Source organism: Rhipicephalus microplus, chromosome 1, assembly GCF_043290135.1.
Source record: "Rhipicephalus microplus isolate Deutch F79 chromosome 1, USDA_Rmic, whole genome shotgun sequence".
Taxonomy (NCBI): Eukaryota; Metazoa; Arthropoda; class Arachnida; order Ixodida; family Ixodidae; genus Rhipicephalus; species Rhipicephalus microplus.
Window position 1 is genome coordinate 216,412,237 of NC_134700.1, and position 12,288 is coordinate 216,424,524.

The window sequence follows — 12,288 nt, forward strand, 5'->3', positions numbered from 1 at the left end:
CATGGTTTTCACGTAACATTTCGAGTAATTTTGAAAATTTTAGATTAGGCTTAGTGATCAAACGTTGCAAACTATTAGCAATTATCCAAAACACCAGGGACATATTCCTAACTCCTTTTTGTGCGCGTATTTTACTTCTTTTTTATTTACTGGAAACAACTGTGCTACTCATTTAACGCTGCATCGCATGTTCATCAACACAATTGTTTCTCCTCATCTCGACTTATATGTTTGTATTCTTACTATTCGTCGAGACTGGTTATTGCAGTGCACGTTAAAGAACCCCAGCTGGTCGAAATTTTCGGAGCCCTCCACTACGGCGTCCTTTATAGTCATATCAATGTTTTGCGACGTTGCACCCCATATATTATTGTACAGATCATGAGCCTTTGAAAAGTTGGTGTCTAAGAATCATGCTTGCGAAGTTTTATATACACAAATTGAGAGAAACATTCAAGGAATAGATTAGGTGCTGAAATGAGGGCCATATTATCTTCTTGCTCTGTAAGTGACCGAATCACATAATGTAGCGCTGAAAATAGGCCATCGTATAAAGTATGAGTGGATTCCAGGGCACTGCGTCCTACATGAAAACGAGTAGGCCGATGCGGAAGCAAAGATGACTCGTTTCAACGCCACAGTATTGTCCATTCTATTTTCACAGCCAAACGCTAACGCCGTTGCGTATTCTCTTATCCGCGAAACGGCGTTATATATAGCACATTTGCCTTAACCAAGTAATCGTCACCGCTGTTTTAACGAATCAGACCCAGACATGCAAGTTAAACTACCAGGAACCTTGAGAATGTGCAGTTCAAGCCAGCGCCTACTAGGTGTTGCATTCGCACGTCGCCATTTGCACCTCATCGACCGTGCAGACAGTCCGAATTGTGAGACATGTGCGACTCCGGAGACCATTGCACACCTCTTGTGCATTTGCTCGCGAAATAAATACAAATAAAATTGATGGCCACTTTTTTTATTGAGTCCTGTGGAACAACAGTTATCGAAAAAAAAAAAAGTTATTTTGGAACCTAAACGTCGTGATCAGTGCAAATATTTTCAAAGCTTTGGATAATTTTTTTTGCGTGATACAGAACTAAAAAAAAATACTATACTGTTTTTCGGCATTTAAAGTTTCAATTCATCAACACTTTCACTCTCCTTTCCTTTTATAACGCTGAGTACCAGGTCAGAAAAATTATTCAGGCTGACCTCTGAGCTTTCCTCTCACAATAAACCTCTGTTCCTCTAAAGAAAATAGGCGAAAAGATCTGTAATGCTGAATGAACCCGACTTAGGTTAAACAACCAAAATAACTGTTGTAATACAATGCAAGTTGTCACTAGTAATGCTAGTGAAATAATTCACTAGCAGCTGCCTAGGGGAGTAGGGCATACTTAGGAAACACTCGTCCGAGAGGACCAGAAACTAAGAAGACGTTTTACTGGAATTGCTAGTTGCGCCTGTATTGTTTTTGCTGGGGATGCCAATTGATGAGAATAATACCTTACTATTCAGTTTTATTGAAAGCAGCACGGTGTTTACAGAGCACAATGAGGCTTCACTCCTCTTGAATTCCGCATTGGTCGAAGTGTACGGGAAGAAGATACGTTGCGTGGGCGCCGTTATGAAGGTCACTGGCGCAAGATCGCGGCTCATTGACACGAATCCCCGCTTATTTGCATAAAGCGAATTTTACACGAAGTCGTGGAGTTATATCGCAGTCAATCCACTCAGACTCGTTTGCGTTAAAAGCAGACTGTGTGTGTTGTTGGCGCTGTGAAGTAAACTTGTATAAAACATTTGATACCTTGCGGCAAGTTCGAGTTATAACAGAGGAAGACATACATGGTCTGCCATGAACCTGTGATATAGTGTGGTTTCTCTTTTTTTTATTCGTATAGGAGTGGCAGAGGCACCGGTCACTCACGAAGAACTTGGATCATTAGGAAAACATGTTAATGAAAACGCCGCTGCATCGTCGCTTCCGCTTGCCGGTCACTCGCAGTCGCATGGAAAGAAATGCGTCCACGCAACTTCTGCGAATGCGCCTCGTCGTGTTGACCGCCTTCCACCGCCCGAAGGCGCTGACGCGCGTTCTCGCTATAGCTTCGGCGCTGTCGACAAACATTATCGCGAAGTCGTTACACGCGGAGCACCGTTTTCTCCTTCTTTCCTAGCCTTTTTTTTTTTCCTTTCATCCCAGGCCGCAATGTCTGCGGATACGTGCGAGCCATCGTGCCGGACGCTGCAAGGCTGAAGGGAAAGCCCCGCAGATGCCTCGGGCTGTTGGTGCCCGTGCACCATCACCGCAACCTTTGGGGCCACCGGATGAAAAGGAGTACGTGAGAGTTCGACAACGATTTGTCGGGGGGAGAAAAGTTCAATGCGTTCCTTTCACGACGCCCCGCAACCGATCGTGCGTCCCACTTGGCCGGAAGGGCGCGTGCATCGAGCCGAAGCCGTCCGTTGTTTGGCTTCAAGTTCAAAACCGGGGACAATGGAAGCTGGCATGCACGATTGCCGTCCCAGTTTGTTCGCCCGTTTTGTTGGCTTCGTCGATACGCAAGCGCGCCTTGGTGGTAAACTCGCCGGCGCATTAGGATCGCGTGTTTTGTGCACACATGACGTTATTGAGTGATCCGAAGGCTCTCTTTCTCGCACGTTCTCTCTTCCTTTCCGAAACCGCTCGTTTACTCGCTCCGGATGACGGGGCCGTATGCATGGACGGAACGACAGGCCGCTGAGGCTCATGCCTCGCGCGTGCCTGCGCCAGCGCGCAATTTCCGTTTATTGATGATGGCGGGGCCCGCGCGTTCTCGTGTGAGCCGATTGTTTGAGTAACACACGCTCGCACACTTCGTGCTTGCCATGTTCTCGCTAATGTCAAGCGAGACAGAAAAGAGCGAGAAAGAAACAACAACTGTCAGTTGGGTCTCAGTAATGTGTTTAATGGAGGCCACCAGACTGATGGTGGCACCGAACGAGATGGAGGCGACCATGCACAGGACACTCTATTGACAAATTCTGTTGACAAGAATATACAATTTTTCTTTCACTGTACAGGCTATACTGGAGTTTCATTATATTGCAGTAAGCTGCCTATCAAACAAAAAATTGAACAGTGAGAATAGAACTACAGAACTAAAGCTTGAGAAGGAAAATGGAAACTCTCACTGGTACTCAACCGCGCAAGTGACATTTGAAAAAGTTGGAACTGGCATACTATACATATGTTTATACTACATACTATTTCTGGCTCCCTCCGTCTTGCGCTTCCCGCACAATGCTTCCTTCAAAACGAGGCTAAACGATCAATGTCTGTTCATCTCGATGACTTCTGTTTCCCTTTGCCTCCGTACGTGACTCCGAAACCGGCCTGTCCAGTGGCCTGTCCGCTGTGTTGGGCACCTGCTCCACCAGCGCTTCCGGCTAGATGGTGTGGAAGACCGCCGGCAGCTTGACCGGGGTGTCCTTGATATCCGGGAGCTACGGCTACAGGACCACCATACCCTTGACCAGGTGCTCCTCCTGGACCAGCGACCAGCGATGGCCCCGCAAAACCGGCCACTTGACCACCGTAGCCACCACCATGGCCGCCACCGTAGCCGAGGGCATGCAGGGGAACACCGGCTTGGCCAGCACCTTGGCCGAGAGGGTATTGGCCGATCGGTCCACCGGCAAACTGGACAACGGGCCCATCGCGAGCTCCGAGACCGGCGGGTAGCCCACCAGCATGACCTCCGGCCGCGCCCAGGTACGCGCCTTCACCACCGGCATGGTATGCTCCAGCTGGAAGCGCACCTCCATGTGCGTGACCCCCAGCGGCGGACTGGGGAAGCGCATAGACGGCGGGTCCAGCTGGACCAGCGGCAGCGTGACCTCCTGGAGCAGCTGCCACGCTACCAAAGGCTGCACCGGGAGATGCCACGTGTCCACCACCACCGTAGCCCCCCTGAATAATCAGTCCGTACGCCTGAGGTCCAGCCACTTGTACACCCGCTGCGCCTCCGTGTCCTCCAGCGTAACCCGCCAGGCCTGCTGAACCGAGCGCCGCTCCTTGACCTGTGTGTCCCGCCGGGTAGACTGCCACAGGGGCTCCGGCACCATAGCCCTGTGCTCCGCCACTGTAGAGTTGTGCTCCGGTGCCGTATCCCGGTGCTCCTCCACCGTAGAGTTGTGCTCCGGCGCCATAGCCGGGCGCTCCAGCGCCATAGCCGGGCGCTCCAGCGCCATAGCCGGGCGCTCCAGCGCCGTAGGAAGGTCCTCCGATGGCTACCAGCTGTTGCTGGCCACCACCTGCGCCGCCAGCGTGCGCTTGAGGAAGGAAAGCTCTAGGGTAGCCACCTGCTCCTGCTCCTAGACCTCCGGCAGCGGCAGGGCCATAGCCTTGAACGAGGCCATAACCAGCACCACCACCGGCGGGATGGCCACCGGCGCCGAAGTGCACACCGGGTGCGCCATGGGCCCCGGTGCCAGGGTAGCCAGCTGGCCCCTGGCCACCCCTTTGTGCTGTAGCTGCTCCATGGCTGGAGGCGAAGACTGAAGCAGGTACCTTGACTGGTTGTCCTTGATTTTGTCCGGACCCGATTCCTTGGGCCAATTTGTAGACGGGCGTGCCGGATCCGGAAGAGCCACTGGAACTGCTCTGAGAAGCATCTCCGGCTCGAACGTGGGGTCCGAGAGACGCAACGAGGAGGACGCTCAGAAACTGTAACATCGAAAGAGGAGCTACATGTCAAGTGGGGAAATGTCGTGATGCAGTTGTGAACTCAATGCGCAGCAATGCTAACAGAATCTAAAGATCGCCTACACCTTGATCAAGATTGAATCCGGGCGCAGTAGATGTGGCTTGGCCACATGGTCTTGTGATTTCCATTCTTGACCATGGTGACCGTATTTCATTGAGTAATATAAAGCTAGAACACTCATGTACAGCACAGGTTCGAATCTTCCAGATGGTAAGATTAGTCTCAAGCCCTCAAGTCAGGCGTTCCCATGCACTCTTTCTGGAATCGGAATTCCATCAATATTAATTTTTGAATTTTCTATTGGGAATGAGATTGTGCTTCGCCTTTGGTCTTTTGCAACCAATATATTGATTCAGTGAGCTGTCTATATCAGTTACAAAAAAAGTAGAATGAAGTGGAGGTATTTCCGCAGGCTGGGTAGAATAAAACTATGTGAGTATAAAAGCGTTGATGAAATTTTGCGGAAAGATGAAAAGTTTCCCCATTATTGGTATTCTATTCTCTAGTATGATATGTGTACGAGGCAGCGTGCCACAGCATTTACGTCATAGTTTGAGCTGTATTTGTTTTCGTGCTATTTCTTGCAACTGAAATAAACAGTAGTGGATTCAATTTGAAACCTAATGCAGTTCGTTCTTTCTTACCGCAAAACAACGCTGTTTCAATCGTTTGTTAGCTTTTCTACAAAATTTTGCAGTCGAAGTTGATGACCGTAGTCGATAAAATAAATATCAAGGCAGATATATTCATAGCACATTTCGGATCATTAACGCCCGCCCTTTATAGGACTCTCGCGCACTGCATTGAAACAGCTCGTTGACGTGACCCTGAAAATTTTCGGAAAGGGACAGCCTTAATGGCGCAGCTGCCGTTCCTTTTTCAATATTTTTAAATCACGCGTCTTCCTTCGAGATTGGGGACAGAATACCGGGAGCCGAGAACACAGGGCTTTTGCATTCGTAAAAAGTCTTGACCATTGGTCAGCCGACTTTGATAATGATGCAGCCAGCATCGGAATCGGCAAACATTTTTGTTTTTCTTAAAACAATTACAACTCAATTCTATAATTTAATCAATAGAGGCCCTGGGACGCGAATAACGAAGCTTTATTGCCATAGCCCAGCAGCCTTCGGTAATATTATGTCCCGTAATACGATCGGCTGAGGTTTTCTCTTATGAACAATTGCAGCGCAAGAGTTATACGACCATCCAAAAAGGGCTACAGCACACGCAGACGGGAACATAGTGAAGTGAAACAGGACACAGCGCTGAACTGCAACTGATACTTCACTATAGGGAGCAGCAGACACACAGGGTGGAACCAGCTCATAACAGGTATGCGGGGCTAAACACCAACAAAATACAAACACAAACATTGGCTGGTTAAGCTTATACAAATGCAAGATTAGAAGTGACTGTGCCAGCGATGTCGTGCACCACGCCACGGTGGTAGAGTGTGACTGGCTGCGCGCGTGTGTGGTGTCATGTGCTGTCATTCTCTCTTTTCTCTCCATCCTTCAATTTTTGTGTTGCGCTCCCATGTGTAGGGTGGCAAACCAATTGTTCGGAACTGGTCAACAACCCTGTCTTTCCTTCTCTACTATTTAATCTCCCCAGCATGCCCCTGATCAGTCATTATTAAAATAAAAAAATGAAATTACTTGATGCCGATTTAGCTTTTGAGCCTCATTGTATTACGCATACAAATTTGAGGGGGCCACACATAACAAAAAAAAAAAAACTGTGCGTCAGTATCCTGCAGACCCGTTGCACGGCCGCTCGATCTCCCCCTTTAGGGGGAGATTGAGCGGCCGTGCTCATTGTATGCAGCACCCTCTAATTAGTTCTAGTAGTAGCAGTCGTAGTTCAGCGCTGTGTCCCGTTTTACTGCACCCCGTACCCGTAATGTGTGTGCTGTAGCCCCTTTTCAGCTGCTTTACCAACAGGCCCATCAAGCTATCATCGTGAAATATTACTACCGCTTCGTGTGCTGTCCCATCACCCGGTTTGCGGTAATCTCCACGCTTTTGCTGACCGAACACAACGGCAATATTTACTCGTATATGTACAACCAGTGCAGGATAATGCGGTCTATCGTCGGCTAAATGTTGACTCCTGTACGCTACTATTGGAAAATGTCAGCTAACGGTCGACGTGACGGCTGTTATGATAACAAGATCATTATAATTTAATCTCAGTTTTGTGACTAAGTTGCCTGCAAATCCTTATCGCTGTCTCTAAACGCCGGACGGCAATACGGCGTTTGTTGTTTCATGTAGGCCGGTCTAGCTCTCATGGTGCATGGATGTGAAAGGGATTGGAAGGCTTTTTTTTTGCTCAATAAAAAGATACATTTTGATTGATTGATTGATTGATTGATGTGTGGGGTTTAACATCCCAAAAGTACCATATGAATATGAGAGACGCCGTAGAGGAGGGCTCCTCCGGAAATTTCGGCCACCTGGGGTTCTTTAACGTGCACCCAAATCTGAGCACACGGGCCCACAACATTTTCGCCTCCATTAGAAATGCAGCAGGCGCATCCGGCATTCGATCCCGCGACCTGCGCGTCAGCAGCCAAGTACCTTAGTCACTAGACCACCGCGGCGGGGCAAGAAGACACATTTTATTTGTAGCATTTATGCATTTTACGAAGTGTTAAAAACTTGATCATTGAAAGATAGGGCCGAGAATTCAGCTAACAACTTTTTTTCTCGTAATTTCATCACGAAAGCACATCCCAAAATTTTGTGAAATAGAACTGCTATGTACGTAACGTATTTAAGGAGTACGACATTTTAAAGCAACATACAATTTATACGAGATGGGTCAAGGTTCGTAGATTCTTTCTCGGTTAATTCGACATTTTGTTTATTTTGAATATACCATAAAGTCGCTGTGGAAAACCGCATGCTGTCTTTAAAGCGCAACTTGTTTAGCTAAGCAGCACGGGAAGGCGCGCAAGCATACAGTTCACTCCTGAAATGGAAGCACTTCCTAGAAGCGTAGAAAAAAAGCAAGAACAAGAAAAAACTGCAACTCAGCATATGAAGCTGCTGCTTTTCCCTACAGGTGACGACGCTTACGGCAACAGTGCATGCGGCTTTGATGACCATAACGTTTGTCATGTCCAGGCTGATGTCTTTATTGAGAATTGTTTCGGCAAAGAAAACCATGTTGAAAAGTCTTTCACCCACTGACAAATGATAAGTGTATAGTTACATAATCATGAGTTACAACAGTCTGTGGAAGCACGCTTCAAGCAATAACAAATATCAAAATTCGATCAATTTGCAACTGATTGATAATTTAACGTCCCAGATGATACCAAACCGCGTGATATTGACAGTGTCCAATGAACACTGGTTGACTCGGCTTACCTAAAGTGTCTCGCACATGTAATTCACTGCTCCTCTCTTCTCTTTCCACTCTTTCCTCCTTCTATCTCTAATCCTTCTACTCTTCTTACCCAATCACCCAGCGTGGGGTAGCCAACTTTATGCTTGTCTGGATAACCTTCTTGCTTGTGCCTTTCTATATATTTATTTTCTATGTTCCGTGAACGTGTATCCCAAATGCCATTGAGAGGTAGTAACATGCGTAGCCATATTGAGTAGGCCAATATTTCTCTTCAAAATCTCAATTTTACAGGGTTTGCGTAATTTCACTGGTTTTTCTTAATTAGGAGCTTCTCACAAAGGCTTTAAACTGAATACTTAGACATTCTTACAGTATTCAATTATAGAGCTGTTGAAGGGAACTTCTCAAGACGTAAGCAAACCTTGTACTTGAAAGAGGTGATAAATATTGACCTTTCGTTTGAAAATACTACAATGGAGAAAAAGTAACAAAAGTTGATACAGTGGTTCATTAGAAAGATTTGGGCGCACGTTAAAGAACCCCAGGTGGTCAAAATTTCCGGAGCCCTCCACTACGGCGTCTCTCATAATCATATGGTGGTTTTGGGACGTTAAACCCCACAAATCAATCAATCATTAGAAAGATCATTACCATATTTAACAGCTCTTTGAACAAACAATAAAATCAATAACTATGTTTCTGTTACTACAGCCGAAGTATCACGCAACTTAGTATAGCGCTAATGTTTAATTACTGCAATTAACAGGTGTTTGAATAAAACAAATAAAAGCTAGAGTTATGTTTTGCGACAAAAACCGACCTTCCGCGCAACTATATTACCCCACCAAATAATTAGGGGTAGGATGGCTGATATGCCGATCACCGCCCGCCCGCGGCCGAGAAGTATTGTACGTGTCTTGTCTCGCGACATCAGGGACGCGGCAGCGTACGCCAAGGAACGCCTTCCGATAAACGAAGGGCGTTCTCAAATGCTGGCCCGAAGGTCGCGGGATCGAATGCCAACCGCATACCGACGGAGGTGAAATGCCAGAGTCCCGTGAGTGTCGATTTAGGTCCCCGTTAAGTGTATACTCTAGGTGGTCAAAACTTCCGGAGCCCTCCACTATAGCGTCCCTCATAATAATATCGTGGTCGTTGGGACGCAAAGCCCCACCAAATATTATCACCGATAACCGAAGGCAAAGCATCAGTTTAAAAGCAAAGAATAAGTGAAGGTCAAACGGAGGGTGTTAATGAAAGTGCAGGAACGCTTATAATCGTCGATGTTGCCGCAGTAGCTCTACAACTCAATTCGGACATCATCTTAACTCAAAGAGAATTGGCCTTCACTCCGCGTTGTCACTTCACATTGCTTTTAAAAATTAAACATTCTGCCGATACATTGGCCGAATACACCTTATTTTCATTATATCTGCGTTATCGAAATAATTTAATCTTCACCATGCACAGGCTTTTTCACCATGCGCAAGTGCCTTTTCTATAACGTCACGCTTACAACAGATACGATTTTGCGTGCCGTGAAACGCGTACAAAAAGTTGGCGTGTGTAGCTAAGTGGGGAAAAGCAGGTGTGCTGAGTGCTAGAAATGCACAGGAAAACATCGGAATCCGGTTTCCTATGTGTCGGAAAAGTACAAACGGTAAGTAAATTAGAACAAGTGGGCCTCCTTCCACATGCCTGTCACAATCAGCCTTCACCTCATTTGCTGCCCCGTATTAACAAACCGTCGGCGATTTCTAGATATTCGCGTATCAGCTAATCAACCGAAGTGCACCGTGGCGCGCGAGAACGGGAAAGAAAGCAATAATAAATCAAAGCTTCCACCTGACATATGTTTGTATTGAGTCACGTGGAACGATTCCGTATGTTGCCGATGACGCAGGAGTGCGAAACAAAGCAGCCAAAACAAGCGCCGAAAACAAAGCCCAAGGCACTAAGAACTGTTCCGCCAGTGGAACGGAGTGACGCAATTCCACAGAGCAGCGACTAGGACACACATTGGCGAGGTGCGGGACTCACAGCTATCATGGCGCCCGGGGTGGCGGTGGTGAGAGCAGCGACGGCAGCAGCAGCAGCGGCGGACGTATGGGGCTTCCGGTACAAGGCGCTCTCGCGTACTGAGACTTCCCTTGGGCTGCCCACCGGTATTTAAGTATAAGCGCCGATCGGGGCCAGCCGGCCGCCCGCGGGTGAAGGAACCGCCCCGGCGTTGCTCTGCTGCAGAGACGACCTGCTTCTTTGTTCACAGAATGCCGACCACTACGCCGAGCGCACCGCTGCACATGGTCATCTCCAGCCGCCTCTCGCGTTGCGTAGTCACCGTCGCCACGTTTTTTTTCCCACACCGTCCCATCGCCAGCCGGCCTTTTGTCCCGGCATTCCCGGCCAGAACGGCGCTGAGTTGTCCATTCGAAAAAACCCACCGCAGTGTGCGTGGGCACACACGTTGGTTTGTACGCGTGGGCATACTTTCGGTTTCGGCCCTTTCTCAAGCGGCCCTGCTGATTATTCAAAACTGTTTTTGGCGAGCTCCGTCGAAAAAACAAACAAACAAAGGCTACAGAACCAACAACGTCCCTGACGGCGACCCGTCATTCCTTATCATCTCAGGGTCCCTCTTTTTTTCGATCGAAGCGCACGTCAGTTCTTTCTCAGCGCAGAAGGTCGCGCCAAGGACGTTGGCCACGCCGGCGCTGCTGTTGCATGCGAGCGGCAGAGCACGCTCACGCGCGATCGGCGCCTTTGCACGAGCAGCCGAGATCGCGCTGTTGCCGAGAAGTTCCCTAGCGGCGGCGAGAGAGTGCGACGACGCCGGGTGGAGCCGCGCTGGTTCCTAACGAGCCCGGCCAGCGGAATCGGAACACGCGGCGGCCACTCCTCGGCTTTTATAACCACCGCCACGAAGACCACGCGCTTGCCCAGGCCGCCGCTGCCCCTTCCTCGCGCCGCGCCGCGCGGCGACACACATTTTCCCGGTGCACGGCTCGTATATCGCACCCACTGAGGTGCCCGCGGCACTTTCGTACATTTAGGCGACGACCTTGCGCGGCAGTTATGCGCAGAGGAGCCATAGTCGTCACAACCGGGGCGTGCATACTTAAGGGGCGTTTCCGGCCGCCAACTGTTCGACCCTTTCCCTTTGCAATCTGTCTTCTTCCTGTCTTCACAGGTTCGAGAGTGAAACGCTGTATTAAGTGATACGACCTTTTTTTTTCTATGAAGTTGAAACGCATTTTATTTGCTCCCGTAAAGCAGTCGTTGCTTTAAGGCAATTTCGGAGACAGTCGGCAAAAAGGTTAAATGGGTGTGCCGCGATGCTGGCTGGCCCTGCAGCGATAGACTAAGCTCTGAATGTAGTCAAGACCCTGTGGCATGGCCGAAGTGAAAGGTAATTAACTGTAGATAGCTCAACCGGATCGAGTCGCGGTCCGGATGAGTCACTGGGCCTTGCGTTATGCTCTTTTTGCACACGTGTATGTAACGACTATAAAACAATGAATAAAGATATAAATAAATACATTAATTATTAGAGATGGAGACAGATACACGCACGCACGGAACCGCGTCCGGACACATTGACCAATTGATAATTTATCAACCGCAGACAATATGCACGCACGCACGCAACCGCGTCCGGACACATTGACCAATTGAAAATTTATCAACCGCAGTCAATATACACGCACGCACGCAACCGCGCCTGGACACATTGACCAATTGATAATTTATCAACCGCAGACAATACGTACACTGAGGTGCCTTGTAGCGTACGGTTATCGAACGTAAAAAGTTTAGTTCAGGACACACTGATGGGCTAACTTGGATAGCTACGACGCGGGAATGTCAGCGCACGTCTAAACGACTATGGAGAATATACGAACGCAGTCACTGAGCCTCGAATCTCCAACAGCTGGAGCAGTCTATGCTTCGCAACGGTTCACGCTTCAGTGTACGCTGCTCGGTCTTATCGCAAGTAGAGCACACACTTACTTCACTTCACCGCATGTAACGAAAACGTCTTTCCATGAATGCTATACACACAGAGAGAGGAATCTGAGAATTATTCACTGCGCGTTGAAGAGTGGGATTCCCGTCTCGAGGAAAATAAAACGAAAAAAAAAACACCGTGGCCCGTTCTTTAGTATTTAGGCGG

General features: G+C 48.4%; 1 protein-coding gene across 1 annotated transcript; it reads right to left on the reverse strand.

Moving 5' to 3' along the window:
- Window positions 1-2,933: 2,933 nt before the first annotated feature.
- LOC142807667 (uncharacterized) lies at window positions 2,934-10,931 on the reverse strand. Its single transcript, XM_075891366.1, has 2 exons — window positions 10,155-10,931; window positions 2,934-4,714 (listed from the first exon to the last, which is right to left on the reverse strand). The coding sequence occupies exons 1-2, from the start codon at window positions 10,161-10,163 to the stop codon at window positions 3,329-3,331; spliced, it is 1,395 nt and encodes a 464-aa protein (XP_075747481.1). The 5' UTR covers window positions 10,164-10,931; the 3' UTR covers window positions 2,934-3,328.
- Between the last annotated feature and the right edge of the window lie 1,357 nt (window positions 10,932-12,288).